Here is a 17,688-nt window from a genome sequence, read left to right on the forward strand (position 1 = left end):
GCTAGTACAGAGTATATAGCTAGTACAGCTGGTACAGAGTCTATAGCTAGTACAGCTGGTACAGAGTCTATAGCTAGTACAGCTAGTACAGAGTCTATATCTAGTACAGCTAGTACAGAGTCTATAGCTAGTACAGCTGGTACAGAGTCTATAGCTAGTACAGCTGGTACAGAGTCTATAGCTAGTGCAGCTAGTACAGAGTCTATAGCTAGTACAGCTAGTACAGAGTATATAGCTAGTACAGCTGGTACAGAGTCTATAGCTAGTACAGCTGGTACAGAGTCTATAGCTAGTACAGCTAGTACAGAGTATATAGCTAGTACAGCTGGCACAGAGTCTATAGCTAGTACAGCTGGTACAGAGTCTACAGCTAGTACAGCTAGTACAGAGTCTATAGCTAGTACAGCTAATACAGCTAGTACAGCTAGTACAGAGTCTATAGCTAGGACAGCTAGTACAGAGTCTATAGCTAGGACAGCTAGTACAGAGTCTATAGCTAGTACAGCTGGTACAGAGTCTACAGCTAGTACAGCTAATACAGCTAGTACAGCTAGTACAGAGTCTATAGCTAGTACAGCTAATACAGCTAGTACAGGGTCTATAGCTAGGACAGCTAGTACAGAGTCTATAGCTAGGACAGCTAGTACAGCTAGTACAGAGTCTACAGCTAGTACAGCTAATACAGCTAATACAGCTAGTACAACTAATACAGCTAGTACAACTAATACAGCTAGTACAGCTAATACAGCTAATACAGCTAGTACAGCTAGTACAGCTAGTACAGCTAATACAGCTAGTACAGCTAGTACAGCTAATACACCTAATACAGCTAGTACAGCTAATACAGCTAGGACAGCTAATACAGCTAATACAGCTAGTACAGCTAGTACAGCTAAACCAGCTAATACAGCTAGTACAGCTAATACAGCTAGAACAGCTAATACAGCTAGTACAGCTAGTACAGCTAGTACAGCTAATACAGCTAGTACAGCTAGTACAGCTAGTACAGCTAGTACAGAGTCTACAGCTAGTACAGCTAGTACAGAGTCTATATCTAGTACAGCTAGTACAGAGTCTATAGCTAGTACAGCTAGTACAGAGTCTATATCTAGTACAGCTAGTACAGAGTCTATAGCTAGTACAGCTGGTACAGTGTCTATATCTAGTACAGCTAGTACAGATTCTATAGCTAGTACAGCTAGTACGGAGTCTATATCTAGTACAGCTAGTACAGAGTCTATAGCTAGTACAGCTAGTACAGAGTCTATAGCTAGTACAGCTAGTACAGAGTCTATATCTAGTACAGCTAGTACAGAGTCTATAGCTAGTACAGCTGGTACAGAGTCTATAGCTAGTACAGCTGGTACAGAGTCTACAGCTAGTACAGCTAGTACAGAGTATATAGCTAGTACAGCTGGTACAGAGTCTATAGCTAGTACAGCTGGTACAGAGTCTATAGCTAGTACAGCTAGTACAGAGTCTATATCTAGTACAGCTAGTACAGAGTCTATAGCTAGTACAGCTGGTACAGAGTCTATAGCTAGTACAGCTGGTACAGAGTCTATAGCTAGTGCAGCTAGTACAGAGTCTATAGCTAGTACAGCTAGTACAGAGTATATAGCTAGTACAGCTGGTACAGAGTCTATAGCTAGTACAGCTGGTACAGAGTCTATAGCTAGTACAGCTAGTACAGAGTATATAGCTAGTACAGCTGGCACAGAGTCTATAGCTAGTACAGCTGGTACAGAGTCTACAGCTAGTACAGCTAGTACAGAGTCTATAGCTAGTACAGCTAATACAGCTAGTACAGCTAGTACAGAGTCTATAGCTAGGACAGCTAGTACAGAGTCTATAGCTAGTACAGCTAGTACAGAGTCTATAGCTAGTACAGCTGGTACAGAGTCTACAGCTAGTACAGCTAGTACAGAGTCTATAGCTAGTACAGCTAATACAGCTAGTACAGCTAGTACAGAGTCTATAGCTAGTACAGCTAATACAGCTAGTACAGGGTCTATAGCTAGGACAGCTAGTACAGAGTCTATAGCTAGGACAGCTAGTACAGCTAGTACAGAGTCTACAGCTAGTACAGCTAATACAGCTAATACAGCTAGTACAACTAATACAGCTAGTACAACTAATACAGCTAGTACAGCTAATACAGCTAATACAGCTAGTACAGCTAGTACAGCTAGTACAGCTAATACAGCTAGTACAGCTAGTACAGCTAATACACCTAATACAGCTAGTACAGCTAATACAGCTAGGACAGCTAATACAGCTAATACAGCTAGTACAGCTAGTACAGCTAAACCAGCTAATACAGCTAGTACAGCTAATACAGCTAGAACAGCTAGTACAGCTAGTACAGCTAGTACAGCTAATACAGCTAGTACAGCTAGTACAGCTAGTACAGCTAGTACAGAGTCTACAGCTAGTACAGCTAGTACAGAGTCTATATCTAGTACAGCTAGTACAGAGTCTATAGCTAGTACAGCTAGTACAGAGTCTATATCTAGTACAGCTAGTACAGAGTCTATAGCTAGTACAGCTGGTACAGTGTCTATATCTAGTACAGCTAGTACAGATTCTATAGCTAGTACAGCTAGTACGGAGTCTATATCTATTACAGCTAGTACAGAGTCTATAGCTAGTACAGCTAGTACAGAGTCTATAGCTAGTACAGCTAGTACAGAGTCTATATCTAGTACAGCTAGTACAGAGTCTATAGCTAGTACAGCTGGTACAGAGTCTATAGCTAGTACAGCTGGTACAGAGTCTACAGCTAGTACAGCTAGTACAGAGTATATAGCTAGTACAGCTGGTACAGAGTCTATAGCTAGTACAGCTGGTACAGAGTCTATAGCTAGTACAGCTAGTACAGAGTCTATATCTAGTACAGCTAGTACAGAGTCTATAGCTAGTACAGCTGGTACAGAGTCTATAGCTAGTACAGCTGGTACAGAGTCTATAGCTAGTGCAGCTAGTACAGAGTCTATAGCTAGTACAGCTAGTACAGAGTATATAGCTAGTACAGCTGGTACAGAGTCTATAGCTAGTACAGCTGGTACAGAGTCTATAGCTAGTACAGCTAGTACAGAGTATATAGCTAGTACAGCTGGTACAGTGTCTATAGCTAGTACAGCTGGTACAGAGTCTACAGCTAGTACAGCTAGTACAGAGTCTATAGCTAGTACAGCTAATACAGCTAGTACAGCTAGTACAGAGTCTATAGCTAGGACAGCTAGTACAGAGTCTATAGCTAGGACAGCTAGTACAGAGTCTATAGCTAGTACAGCTGGTACAGAGTCTACAGCTAGTACAGCTAGTACAGAGTCTATAGCTAGTACAGCTAATACAGCTAGTACAGCTAGTACAGAGTCTATAGCTAGTACAGCTAATACAGCTAGTACAGGGTCTATAGCTAGGACAGCTAGTACAGAGTCTATAGCTAGGACAGCTAGTACAGGGTCTATAGCTAGTACAGCTAGTACAGAGTCTATAGCTAGTACATCTAATAACACTAGTACAGCTAGTACAGAGTCTATAGTTAGTACAGCTAGTACAGCTAGTACAGAGTCTATAGCTAGTACAGCTAATACAGCTAGTACAGCTAGTACAGGGTGTACAGTTTATACAGCTAGTACAGCTAATACAGCTAGTACAGGGTGTACAGTTAATACAGCTAGTACAGCTAATACAGCTAGTACAGGGTGTACAGTTAATACAGCTATTACAGCTATTACAGGGACTACAGCAAGTACAGCTAATACAGCTAGTGCAGCTAGACAGCAGGTACAGGGTGTACAGTTAATACAGCTAGTACAGCTAATACAGCTAGTACAGGGACTACAGCTAGTTCAGCTAGTTCAGCTAATACAGCTAGTACAGCTAGACAGCAGGTACAGGGTGTACAGTTAATACAGCTAGTACAGCTAATACAGCTAGTACAGCTAGACAGCAGGTAAAGGTTGTACAGTTAATACAGCTAGTACAGGCTGTACAGCTAGTACAGCTAGACAGCAGGTACAGGGTGTACAGCTAATACACCTAGTACAGCTAATACAGCTAGTTCAGGGACTACAGCTAGTACAGTTTGTACAGCTAACACAGCTAATACAGCTAGTACAGGCTGTACAGCTAGTACAGCTAATACAGCTAGTACCGCTAGTACCGCTAATACAGCTAGTACAGGGTGTACAGCTAGTACAGCTAATACAGCTAGTACAGCTAACACAGCTAGTACAGCTAGTACAGCTAATACAGCTAATACAGCTACTACAGCTAGTACAGCTAGTACAGCTAATACAGCTAGTACAGCTAGTACAGCTAATACAACTAATACAGCTAGTACAGCTAGTACAGCTAATACAGCTAGTACAGCTAATACAGCTAATACAGCTAGTACAGCTAGTACAGCTAGTACAGCTAATACAGCTAGTACAGCTAATACAGCTAGTACAGCTAATACAGCTAGTACAGCTAATACAGCTAATACAGCTAGTACAGCTAATACAGCTAATACAGCTAGTACAGCTAGTACAGAGTCTACAGCTAGTACAGCTAGTACAGAGTCTATATCTAGTACAGCTAGTACAGAGTCTATAGCTAGTACAGCTAGTACAGAGTCTATATCTAGTACAGCTAGTAGAGAGTCTATAGCTAGTACAGCTGGTACAGAGTCTATATCTAGTACAGCTAGTACAGAGTCTATAGCTAGTACAGCTAGTACGGAGTCTATATCTAGTACAGCTAGTACAGAGTCTATAGCTAGTACAGCTAGTACAGAGTCTATAGCTAGTACAGCTAGTACAGAGTCTATATCTAGTACAGCTAGTACAGAGTCTATAGCTAGTACAGCTGGTACAGAGTCTATAGCTAGTACAGCTGGTACAGAGTCTACAGCTAGTACAGCTAGTACAGAGTATATAGCTAGTACAGCTGGTACAGAGTCTATAGCTAGTACAGCTGGTACAGAGTCTATAGCTAGTACAGCTAGTACAGAGTCTATATCTAGTACAGCTAGTACAGAGTCTATAGCTAGTACAGCTGGTACAGAGTCTATAGCTAGTACAGCTGGTACAGAGTCTATAGCTAGTGCAGCTAGTACAGAGTCTATAGCTAGTACAGCTAGTACAGAGTATATAGCTAGTACAGCTGGTACAGAGTCTATAGCTAGTACAGCTGGTACAGAGTCTATAGCTAGTACAGCTAGTACAGAGTATATAGCTAGTACAGCTGGCACAGAGTCTATAGCTAGTACAGCTAGTACAGAGTCTATAGCTAGTACAGCTGGTACAGAGTCTATAGCTAGTGCAGCTAGTACAGAGTCTATAGCTAGTACAGCTAGTACAGAGTCTATAGCTAGGACAGCTGGTACAGAGTCTATAGCTAGTGCAGCTAGTACAGAGTCTATAGCTAGTACAGCTAGTACAGAGTATATAGCTAGTACAGCTGGTACAGTGTCTATAGCTAGTACAGCTGGTACAGAGTCTATAGCTAGTACAGCTAGTACAGAGTATATAGCTAGTACAGCTGGTACAGAGTCTATAGCTAGTACAGCTGGTACAGAGTCTACAGCTAGTATAGCTAGTACAGAGTCTATAGCTAGTACAGCTAATACAGCTAGTACAGCTAGTACAGAGTCTATAGCTAGGACAGCTAGAACAGGGTCTATAGCTAGGACAGCTAGTACAGAGTCTAAAGCTAGTACAGCTGGTACAGAGTCTACAGCTAGTACAGCTAGTACAGAGTCTATAGCTAGTACAGCTAATACAGCTAGTACAGCTAGTACAGGGTCTATAGCTAGTACAGCTAGTACAGAGTCTATAGCTAGTACAGCTAATACAGCTAGTACAGCTAGTACAGGGTCTATAGCTAGGACAGCTAGTACAGAGTCTATAGCTAGGACAGCTAGTACAGGGTCTATAGCTAGTACAGCTAGTACAGAGTCTATAGCTAGTACATCTAATAACACTAGTACAGCTAGTACAGAGTCTATAGTTAGTACAGCTAGTACAGCTAGTACAGAGTCTATAGCTAGTACAGCGAATACAGCTAGTACAGCTAGTACAGAGTCTATAGCTAGTACAGCGAATACAGTTAATACAGCTAGTACAGGGTGTAGAGTTAATACAGCTAGTACAGCTAGTACAGCTAGTACAGGGTGTACAGTTTATACAGCTAGAACAGCTAATACAGCTAGTACAGGGTGTACAGATTATACAGCTAGTACAGGGTGTACAGTTAATACAGCTAGTACAGCTAGTACAGCTAGTACAGGGTGTAGAGTTAATACAGCTAGTACAGGGTGTACAGCTAGTACAGGGTGTACAGCTAGTACAGGGTGTACAGCTAGTACAGGGTGTACAGATTATACAGCTAGTACAGCTAATACAGCTAGTACAGGGTGTACAGTTAATACAGCTAGTACAACTAATACAGCTAGTACAGGGACTACAGCTAGTACAGCCAGTACAGCTAATACAGCTAGTACAGCTAGACAGCAGGTATAGGGTGTACAGTTAATACAGCTAGTACAGCTAATACAGCTAGTACAGGGACTACAGCTAGTACAGCTAATACAGCTAGTACAGCTAGACAGCAGGTACAGGGTGTACAGTTAATACAGCTAGTACAGCTAATACAGCTAGTACAGCTAGACAGCAGGTACAGGGTGTACAGCTAATACACCTAGTACAGCTAATACAGCTAGTTCAGGGACTACAGCTAGTACAGTTTGTACAGCTAACACAGCTAATACAGCTAGTACAGGCTGTACAGCTAGTACAGCTAATATGGCTAGTACAGCTAACACAGCTAGTATATCTTATACAGGGACTACAGCTAGTACAGCTTATACAGCTAGTACAGGGTCTACAGCTAGTACAGCTAATACAGCTAGTACCGCTAGTACAGCTAATACAGCTAGTACAGGGTGTACAGCTAGTACAGCTAATACAGCTAGTACAGCTAATACAGCTAGTACAGCTAACACAGCTAGTACAGCTAGTACAGCTAGTACAGGGTGTACAGCTAGTACAGCTAATACAGCTAGTACCGCTAGTACAGCTAATACAGCTAGTGCAGCTAGTACAGGGTCTACAGCTAGTATATGTATTACAGCTAGTACAGGGTCTACATCTAGTATATCTATTACAGCTAGTACAGCTAACACAGCTAGTACAGCTAACACAGCTAGTACAGCTAGTACAGCTAGTACAGGGTCTACAGCTACTACAGCTAGTACAGCTAACACAGCTAGTACAGGGTCTCCAGCTCGTACTGCTAGTTCAGTTAATACAACTAGTACAGCTAATACAACTAGTACAGCTAATACAGCTAGTACAGCTAGTTCAGCTAATACAACTAGTACCGCTAATACAGCTAGTACAGCTAATACAGCTAGTACAGCTAATACAGCTAATACAAGTAGTACAGCTAATACAGCTAGTACAGCTAGTACAGCTAATACAACTAGTACAGCTAATACAGCTAGTACAGCTAATACAGCTAGTATAGCTAATACAACTAGTACAGATAATACAGCTAGTACAGCTAGTACAGCTAATACAGCGAGTACAGCTAGTACAGCTAATACAACTAGTACAGCTAGTACAGCTAATACAACTAGTACAGCTAATACAGCTAGTACAGCTAGTACAGCTATTACAACTAGTACAGCTAGTACAGCTAGTACAGCTAATACAACTAGTACAGCTAATACAGCTAGTACAGCTAGTACAGCTAATACAACTAGTACAGCTAATACAGCTAGTACAGCTAGTACAGCTAATACAACTAGTACAGCTAATACAGCTAGTACAGCTAGTACAACTAGTACAGCTAATACAGCTCGTACAGCTATTACAGCTAATACAGCTAGTACAGCTAGTACAGCTAATACAGCTAGTACAGCTAGTACAGCTAATACAGCTAGTACAGCTAGTACAGGTAATACAACCTGTACAGCTTGTACAGCTAATACTACTAGTACAGCTAATACAGCTAGTACAGCTAGTACAGCTAATACAACTAGTACAGCTAATACAGCTAGTACAGCTAGTACAGCTAATACAAGTAGTACAGCTAGTACAGCTAATACAACTAGTACAGCTAATACAGCTAGTACAGCTAGTACAGCTAATACAACTAGTACAGCTAATACAACTAGTACAGCTAATACAGCCAGTACAGCTAGTACAGCTAATACAGCTAGTACAGCTAGTACAGCTAATACAACTAGTACAGTTAATACAGCTAGTACAGCTAGTACAGCTAATACAACTAGTACAGTTAACACAGCCAGTACAGCTAGTACAGGGTTTACAGGCTGTGGATCAAAATGCAGTTGCTCTCCAAAGATTCATGCTCAGACATGTCCTCTGGCTAGCTGGCAATACCTGCCACTTTTATTAATTTAGAGGAAAGGCAGGAGAAGACAGGAGCCGAGGGGGCTTTGGGTGGAGGGCTGAGGATCATACCTGGGTTCAAATGGAATTTGCAATATTTCCAATTCTTTAGCTGTGCTTGAGCTACCCTGGTGCAATGGAACCAATGGAGTAGTCCCAAAATGAGCAAATTCCCGCTCATCTGGCATTCCAGGAAGACTAAAGCTAAATATTTTGAATACTATTTGAACCTATGTCTGGGGGGAGGAGGCTAACAGGCACAGTAACCTAGCTAGTGAATATGGGAACATGTATTCCGTGTTTATGGTGTATGGCTCTGTTTTAGTGCGGACGTGACATGTATTCATTCACTGTTTGATTCAGGCCTGATACACATACTAGTGTAAAGAACCACAGCCATATCATAATGTACCAGTAGACTGTATAACTTTGCATATGATATACATGTTTATACATGGCTCTGGGCTGAACTGATATACATGTTTATACATGGCTCTGGGCTGAACTGATATACATGTTTATACATGGCTCTGGGCTGAACTGATATACATGTTTATATATGGCTCTGGGCTGAACTGATATACATGTTTATACATGGCCCTGGGCTGAACTGATATACATGTTTATACATGGCTCTGGGCTGAACTGATATACATGTTTATACATGGCTCTGGGCTGAACTGATATACATGTTTATACATGGCCCTGGGCTGAACTGATATACATGTTTATACATGGCTCTGGGCTGAACTGATATACATGTTTATACATGGCCCTGGGCTGAACTGATATACATGTTTATACATGGCTCTGGGCTGAACTGATGTACATGTTAAAACATGGGCCTGGGCTGAACTGATATACATGTTAAAACATGGCCCTGGGCTGAACTGATATACATGTTTATACATGGCTCTGGGCTGAACTGATATACATGTTAAAACATGGCTCTGGGCTGAACTGATATACATGTTAAAACATGGCTCTGGGCTGAACTGATATACATGTTTATACATGGCTCTGGGCTGAACTGATATACATGGCTCTGGGCTGAACTGATATGCATGTTTATACATGGCTCTGGGCTGAACTGATATACATGTTTATATATGGCTCTGGGCTGAACTGATATACATGTTTAAACATGGCCCTGGGCTGAACTGATATACATGTTTATACATGGCTCTGGGCTGAACTGATATACATGTTTATACATGGCTCTGGGCTGAACTGATATACATGTTTATACATGGCCCTGGGCTGAACTGATGTACATGTTAAAACATGGCCCTGGGCTGAACTGATATACATGTTAAAACATGGCCCTGGGCTGAACTGATATACATGTTTATACATGGCTCTGGGCTGAACTGATATACATGTTTATACATGGCTCTGGGCTGAACTGATATACATGTTTATACATGGCTCTGGGCTGAACTGATATACATGTTTATACATGGCCCTGGGCTGAACTGATGTACATGTTAAAACATGGCCCTGGGCTGAACTGATATACATGTTAAAACATGGCTCTGGGCTGAACTGACATACATGTTAAAACATGGCTCTGGGCTGAACTGATATACATGTTTATACATGGCCCTGGGCTGAACTGATATACATGTTAAAACATGGCCCTGGGCTGAACTGATATACATGTTTATACATGGCTCTGGGCTGAACTGATATACATGTTAAAACATGGCTCTGGGCTGAACTGATATACATGTTAAAACATGGCTCTGGGCTGAACTGATATACATGTTTATACATGGCTCTGGGCTGAACTGATATACATGTTTATACATGGCCCTGGGCTGAACTGATATACATGTTTATACATGGCTCTGGGCTGAACTGATATGCATGTTTATACATGGCTCTGGGCTGAACTGATATACATGGCTCTGGGCTGAACTGATATACATGTTTATATATGGCTCTGGGCTGAACTGATATACATGTTTATACATGGCCCTGGGCTGAACTGATATACATGTTTATACATGGCTCTGGGCTGAACTGATATACATGTTTATACATGGCTCTGGGCTGAACTGATATACATGTTTATACATGGCTCTGGGCTGAACTGATATACATGTTTATACATGGCCCTGGGCTGAACTGATGTACATGTTAAAACATGGCCCTGGGCTGAACTGATATACATGTTAAAACATGGCTCTGGGCTGAACTGACATACATGTTAAAACATGGCTCTGGGCTGAACTGATATACATGTTTATACATGGCCCTGGGCTGAACTGATATACATGTTAAAACATGGCCCTGGGCTGAACTGATATACATGTTCATACATGGCTCTGGGCTGAACTGATATACATGTTTATACATGGCCCTGGGCTGAACTGATATACATGTTAAAACATGGCTCTGGGCTGAACTGATATACATGTTAAAACATGGCTCTGGGCTGAACTGATATACATGTTTATACATGGCTCTGGGCTGAACTGATATACATGTTTATACATGGCTCTGGGCTGAACTGATATACATGTTTATACATGGCCCTGGGCTGAACTGATGTACATGTTAAAACATGGCCCTGGGCTGAACTGATATACATGTTAAAACATGGCCCTGGGCTGAACTGATATACATGTTTATACATGGCTCTGGGCTGAACTGATATACATGTTTATACATGGCTCTGGGCTGAACTGATATACATGTTTATACATGGCTCTGGGCTGAACTGATATACATGTTTATACATGGCCCTGGGCTGAACTGATGTACATGTTAAAACATGGCCCTGGGCTGAACTGATATACATGTTAAAACATGGCTCTGGGCTGAACTGACATACATGTTAAAACATGGCTCTGGGCTGAACTGATATACATGTTTATACATGGCCCTGGGCTGAACTGATATACATGTTAAAACATGGCCCTGGGCTGAACTGATATACATGTTCATACATGGCTCTGGGCTGAACTGATATACATGTTTATACATGGCCCTGGGCTGAACTGATATACATGTTTATACATGGCTCTGGGCTGAACTGATATACATGTTTATACATGGCTCTGGGCTGAACTGATATACATGTTCATACATGGCTCTGGGCTGAACTGATATACATGTTTATACATGGCCCTGGGCTGAACTGATATACATGTTTATACATGGCTCTGGGCTGAACTGACATACATGTTTATACATGGCCCTGGGCTGAACTGATATACATGTTAAAACATGGCTCTGGGCTGAACTGATATACATGTTAAAACATGGCTCTGGGCTGAACTGATATACATGTTTATACATGGCTCTGGGCTGAACTGATATACATGTTTATACATGGCTCTGGGCTGAACTGATATACATGTTTATATATGGCTCTGGGCTGAACTGATATACATGTTTATACATGGCCCTGGGCTGAACTGATATACATGTTTATACATGGCTCTGGGCTGAACTGATATACATGTTTATACATGGCTCTGGGCTGAACTGATATACATGTTTATACATGGCCCTGGGCTGAACTGATATACATGTTAAAACATGGCCCTGGGCTGAACTGATATACATGTTTATACATGGCCCTGGGCTGAACTGATATACATGTTAAAACATGGCTCTGGGCTGAACTGATATACATGTTAAAACATGGCTCTGGGCTGAACTGATATACATGTTAAAACATGGCTCTGGGCTGAACTGATATACATGTTTATACATGGCTCTGGGCTGAACTGATATACATGTTTATACATGGCCCTGGGCTGAACTGATATACATGTTTATACATGGCTCTGGGCTGAACTGATATGCATGTTTATACATGGCTCTGGGCTGAACTGATATACATGGCTCTGGGCTGAACTGATATGCATGTTTATACATGGCTCTGGGCTGAACTGATATACATGTTTATATATGGCTCTGGGCTGAACTGATATACATGTTTATACATGGCCCTGGGCTGAACTGATATACATGTTTATACATGGCTCTGGGCTGAACTGATATACATGTTTATACATGGCCCTGGGCTGAACTGATGTACATGTTAAAACATGGCCCTGGGCTGAACTGATATACATGTTAAAACATGGCCCTGGGCTGAACTGATATACATGTTCATACATGGCTCTGGGCTGAACTGATATACATGTTTATACATGGCCCTGGGCTGAACTGATATACATGTTTATACATGGCTCTGGGCTGAACTGATATACATGTTTATACATGGCTCTGGGCTGAACTGATATACATGTTCATACATGGCTCTGGGCTGAACTGATATACATGTTTATACATGGCCCTGGGCTGAACTGATATACATGTTTATACATGGCTCTGGGCTGAACTGACATACATGTTTATACATGGCCCTGGGCTGAACTGATATACATGTTAAAACATGGCTCTGGGCTGAACTGATATACATGTTAAAACATGGCTCTGGGCTGAACTGACATACATGTTAAAACATGGCTCTGGGCTGAACTGATATACATGTTTATACATGGCTCTGGGCTGAACTGATATACATGATTATATATAACCCCGGTGTCCTGGCTAAATTTGCCCTCAAATCTGCCCTCAAACCATCACGGTCACCTAATCATCCCCAGTTTACGATTGGCTCATTCATTCCCCCCTCCTCTCCCCTGTAACTATTCCCCAGGTTGTTGCTGTAAATGAGAATGTCAACTTACCTGGTAAAATAACGGATAAATAAATATTTAAAAAAATATATGTCTAAGCGTGTACAGTAACAACTGTTATATAATGAGGCTTGTTGACGGGAGTCTGTATGTGCACGTGTGTGTGTGCGTGTGTGTGTGCGTGTGCGTGTGCGCGTGGGCGTGTGTGTTTGTGTGTGTGTGTGTGTGTGTGTGCAGGTACTCACAGGAGCTCCAGAAGGGCCAGGTGGTCCTCGAGGACCCATAGGCCCCTGGTGGGAGATGAAGACACGTTAGATAATAGCCACATGATTTTCCACACTACCTTAAACTCAACTAACCTCCAAACAAACCAACGTAAAAAAAAATATTTTAGTTTCTAGTTGTTATAATTAAGTTGAACATATTTCAGAATTGGGGGTGGGAAGAGAAAGAAGTGTGGACTTTCACTTCTACTTCTCTTTTCTCTTGTGTTATTAAACCTATTGTTGGTTTTTTGTCTTTGCTGGCATCTTTCTTCTTCTTCTTTGACTTCTTCTTCTTTGCCCCTCAGCAACACAAACTCACTAGCCTGCTGCCTGTCTCCTGCCTGCCTGTCAGAACCATAAATCATTTTTGGAATTCCACAGTGGCACTCTGACTCTTTCTCTCACTCCCTCTCTCTCTCTCTCTGTTTTCTCTGTATCTCTCTTCTCTCTCTCCCTCTCTGTTTTTCTCACTCACTCTAACTCTGTCTCTCTTTCTGTAGTTCAGAGGTCAGGGCCAGAAGTGTTGTACTCTACGTGACTTCTGTCAAACGATTTGTTTGCACTTTAGCATGAATCTCGAGGAAAAGCAATAGCTATGGGTCGTTGTGGAGCGAAAGAGAAACATATAACATCTGCTAGAATGAGCATTGCTAGCTCCAACAAGTCTGTTTGACAGACATACTGTAGAAACACTAACACCTCAAATAACTTTTATGAATAAACATTGAGAAAGGATTTATTAAGAATTTAGAAAGGCGTATTTATGAAAGTTATTATGAAATGTTACCAACTTTTGTTTTGTATTTATAAGATCTTAAAAGCAGTGGGTCAAATCCTTGCTCTGCTCACTGATCTTGTTGTTAATCTCCTCCGGTTAATAAAGACTTTTGACTGGCATCAGACATCTAGTCAAGAAGGAGTAATACTCTTCTCAGCTCAACCTCGTCGTGCATCATTAAACATTGATCAGAGACAGAGAGAGAGAGAGAGACGTGTCACTCTCTATTCAGGTGATGAGTCAAATCTGTCACGCAGAGAAATTCTTTAACATGGGCAAAGAGGAGAAGATGACCTAACCTGGAGTTTAATGAGAAGCTTGGGTCTAAAATCACACCCTACAGTATTCCCTGCATAGTGTATTACATTTGAACAGAGCTCTATGGGCCCTGGGCAAAAGTACTGTACTATAGACGAAATAGGCTGCCACTTCAGTCGCAGCCAAAACTAAGAACGCTAGGAAAACGAAGACTTAAATTTTTTTCCACTCTTCCACTCATGAAACGTGGACTAACCTCTGTGTATCTATAGCCTTTAATGGTCTTTATAACACACGATTCATAGTGTTGGTGCGTAGACTGATTATAGTGGAGAAATGTAGGGCACCAGCCAAAGCAAACGTCCCTGAGGCAGCACAGAGCTCCTCTGATGGGAATTAAATGTATCCTTTCAAAGAGGCGAGCGACGGACAAACCTCACGCCGCAACGGGCCAGGGGCTTGTCAATGGAGCTCTATGTCCATTCGTAGGCGGAGTGTGTTTCTGTGTGTTTGGGGTCTGTGTATGTGTGTGTTTGGGGTCTGTGTGTGTATGTTTAAGAGGTGGTGTGTGTTTGGGTCTTGTGGTACACCGCCTCTCAGTGAAGGCACTGTGTTAGAGACCAGGGGGTGTAGGTAGAGACGTAGGGGGTTGACTCTCAGTGAAGGCACTATGTTAGGGACCAGGGGGTGTAGGTAAACACGTAGGGGGTTGACTCTCAGTGAAGGGACCAGGGGGTGTAGGTAAAAACATAGGGGGTTGACTCTCAGTGAAGGGACCAGGGGGTGTAGGTAAAAACATAGGGGGTTGACTCTCAGTGAAGGGACCAGGGGGTGTAGGTAAAAACATAGGGGGTTGACTCTCAGTGAAGGCACTGTGTTAGGGACCAGGGGGTGTAGGTAGAGACGTAAGGGGTTGACTCTCAGTGAAGACACTATGTTAGGGACCAGGGGGTGTAGATAGAGACGTAGGGGGTTGACTCTCAGTGAAGGGACCAGGGACTATAGGTAGAGACGTAGGGGGTTGACTCTCAGTGAAGGCACTGTGTTAGGGACCAGGGGGTGTAGGTAAACACGTAGGGGGTTGACTCTCAGTGAAGGCACTATGTTAGGGACCAGGGGGTGTAGGTAGAGACGTAGGGGGTTGACTCTCAGTGAAGGGACCAGGGGGTGTAGGTAAACACGTACGGGGTTGACTCTCAGTGAAGGCACTATGTTAGGGACCAGGGGGTGTAGATAGAGACGTAGGGGGTTGACTCTCAGTGAAGGGACCAGGGGGTGTAGGTAAACACGTACGGGGTTGACTCTCAGTGAAGGCACTGTGTTAGGGACCAGCCAGCCGTGCTTCTACACCTGCAATGCTTGCTGTTTGGGGTTTTAGGCTGGGTTTCTGTACAGCACTTCGAGATATTAGCTGATGTACGAAGGGCTATATAAAATAAACTTGATTGATTGATGATGTAGGTAGAGACATAGGGGGTTGACTCTCAGTGAAGGCACTGTGTTAGGGACCAGGGGATGTAGGTAGAGACGTAGGGGGTTGACTTCTGGACATCAGAGCACCCCAAGTCTTTTTTAGTCCTTTCCTTCTCTGGCCAGATGCTGCCAAGCTAAACCTGCTGGGCTTCAGTCAGAGACAGACAGGGCCCGGGTTATTGAGGGTAGGGGGAGGAATGAAGGAGACAGACAGGGCCCGGGTTATTGCGGCTAGGGGGAGGAATGAAAGAGACAGACAGGCTTCTCTTTGGGGTCTGGTACCAAAGCCCCAAAGCCACAGAGTCTGTCTCAGGCACATTGCTCTCCGTTTCCCCTCTCCGCAGGTCTCGAATGGGGTACAATCCACTGTGGCGACCACCAGCTGGGTTTCAGACTTCAGCTCCACCAGTCAGCCAGCCAGCCAAATGCTCGCTGTGGGAGCAGCAAGCCGAACGCTGCTCTGTGGGAGCAGCAAGCCGAACGCTGCTCTGTGGGAGCAGCAAGCCGAACGCTGCTCTGTGGGAGCAGCAAGCCGAACGCTGCTCTGTGGGAGCAGCAAGCCGAACGCTGCTCTGTGGGAGCAGCAAGCCGAACGCTGCTCTGTGGGAGCAGCAAGCCGAACGCTGCTCTGTGGGAGCAGCAAGCCGAACGCTGCTCTGTGGGAGCAGCAAGCCGAACGCTGCTCTGTGGGAGCAGCAAGCCGAAAGCTGCTCTGTGGGAGCAGCCAGCCGAACGCTGCTCTGTGGGAGCAGCAAGCCGAACGCTGCTCTGTGGGAGCAGCCAGCCGAACGCTGCTCTGTGGGAGCAGCCAGCCGAACGCTGCTCTGTGGGAGCAGCAAGCCGAACGCTGCTCTGTGGGAGCAGCCAGCCGAACGCTGCTCTGTGGGAGCAGCCAGCCGAACGCTGCTCTGTGGGAGCAGCAAGCCGAACGCTGCTCTGTGGGAGCAGCAAGCCGAACGCTGCTCTGTGGGAGCAGCAAGCCGAACGCTGCTCTGTGGGAGCAGCAAGCCGAACGCTGCTCTGTGGGAGCAGCAAGCCGAACGCTGCTCTGTGGGAGCAGCAAGCCGAACGCTGCTCTGTGGGAGCAGCAAGCCGAACGCTGCTCTGTGGGTTTCCAAACCAAAATAGCTCCCAGTAAGTGTGCTGTTCATTTCACTTTGGCTTAGAGTTTGTGATAGAGTTTTCAGTCGACTTGAAAAATAAAATAATGAAGACCAAAACCTAGGTATGCTCCACATAGGGGTGGGTGGGTGGGTGGGGGTGGGGGGGGGTATATTTCCTGTAGCAGGGGGGCCAGGAGGATATGTAGTTTCTCCCCCAGACCTCAGGGGGCAGTGTTGAGTCACACTGAGACCTATTCACTGAAGCTGGTCTCAAGTCGCCACTTGTCAGATCAGACCAGAAATGGCAATCTTGCATTTGATTTATATCTGCGAAACGATACAACTCTGAAGCTGACAGGAAAGAACTGGTTTAACTAATGGCGCCAGGGATCTAACGATGTATCTCATGAGCTCTCTCACCATTGGTCCTTGCATCACGCCCATCTGTGCTCCGCCAGACTTCTCGTCGAATCCTCCAGCCATCTGAGCAGCAAAGTTCTGTGGGATGACAAAATGGCATCCATAAGACACTGTTATATGATCCCCCAAAAAATACCACACAAACTCATCTCAATAGTAGGCATATTTCTGTTTTGGAAGTCTACTCTCAGACAGCACAGCACGTCTTAACAGGATCAGTGTGTATGTGTGTGTGTGTGTGTGTGTGTGTGTGTGTGTGTGTGTGTGTGTGTGTGTGTGTGTGTGTGTGTGTGTGTGTGTGTGTGTGTGTGTGTGTGTGTG

At 43.7% G+C, this 17,688-nt stretch overlaps 1 protein-coding gene across 1 annotated transcript in view; it reads right to left on the bottom strand.

Annotated features, from left to right (window-relative positions):
• Positions 1-17,688, bottom strand: part of LOC129851598 (collagen alpha-1(II) chain) — a 79,905-nt gene that overhangs the window by 37,978 nt on the left and 24,239 nt on the right. The window contains exons 8-9 of the mRNA XM_055918208.1: positions 17,368-17,445; positions 13,315-13,359 (exon numbers count right to left, since the gene is read on the bottom strand). Of these exons, the coding sequence (XP_055774183.1) occupies positions 13,315-13,359; positions 17,368-17,445 (123 nt within the window). The remainder of the gene's footprint in view (positions 1-13,314; positions 13,360-17,367; positions 17,446-17,688) is intronic.

The sequence above is a fragment of the Salvelinus fontinalis genome, chromosome 3 (genome assembly GCF_029448725.1).
Source record: "Salvelinus fontinalis isolate EN_2023a chromosome 3, ASM2944872v1, whole genome shotgun sequence".
NCBI classification, from domain to species: Eukaryota; Metazoa; Chordata; class Actinopteri; order Salmoniformes; family Salmonidae; genus Salvelinus; species Salvelinus fontinalis.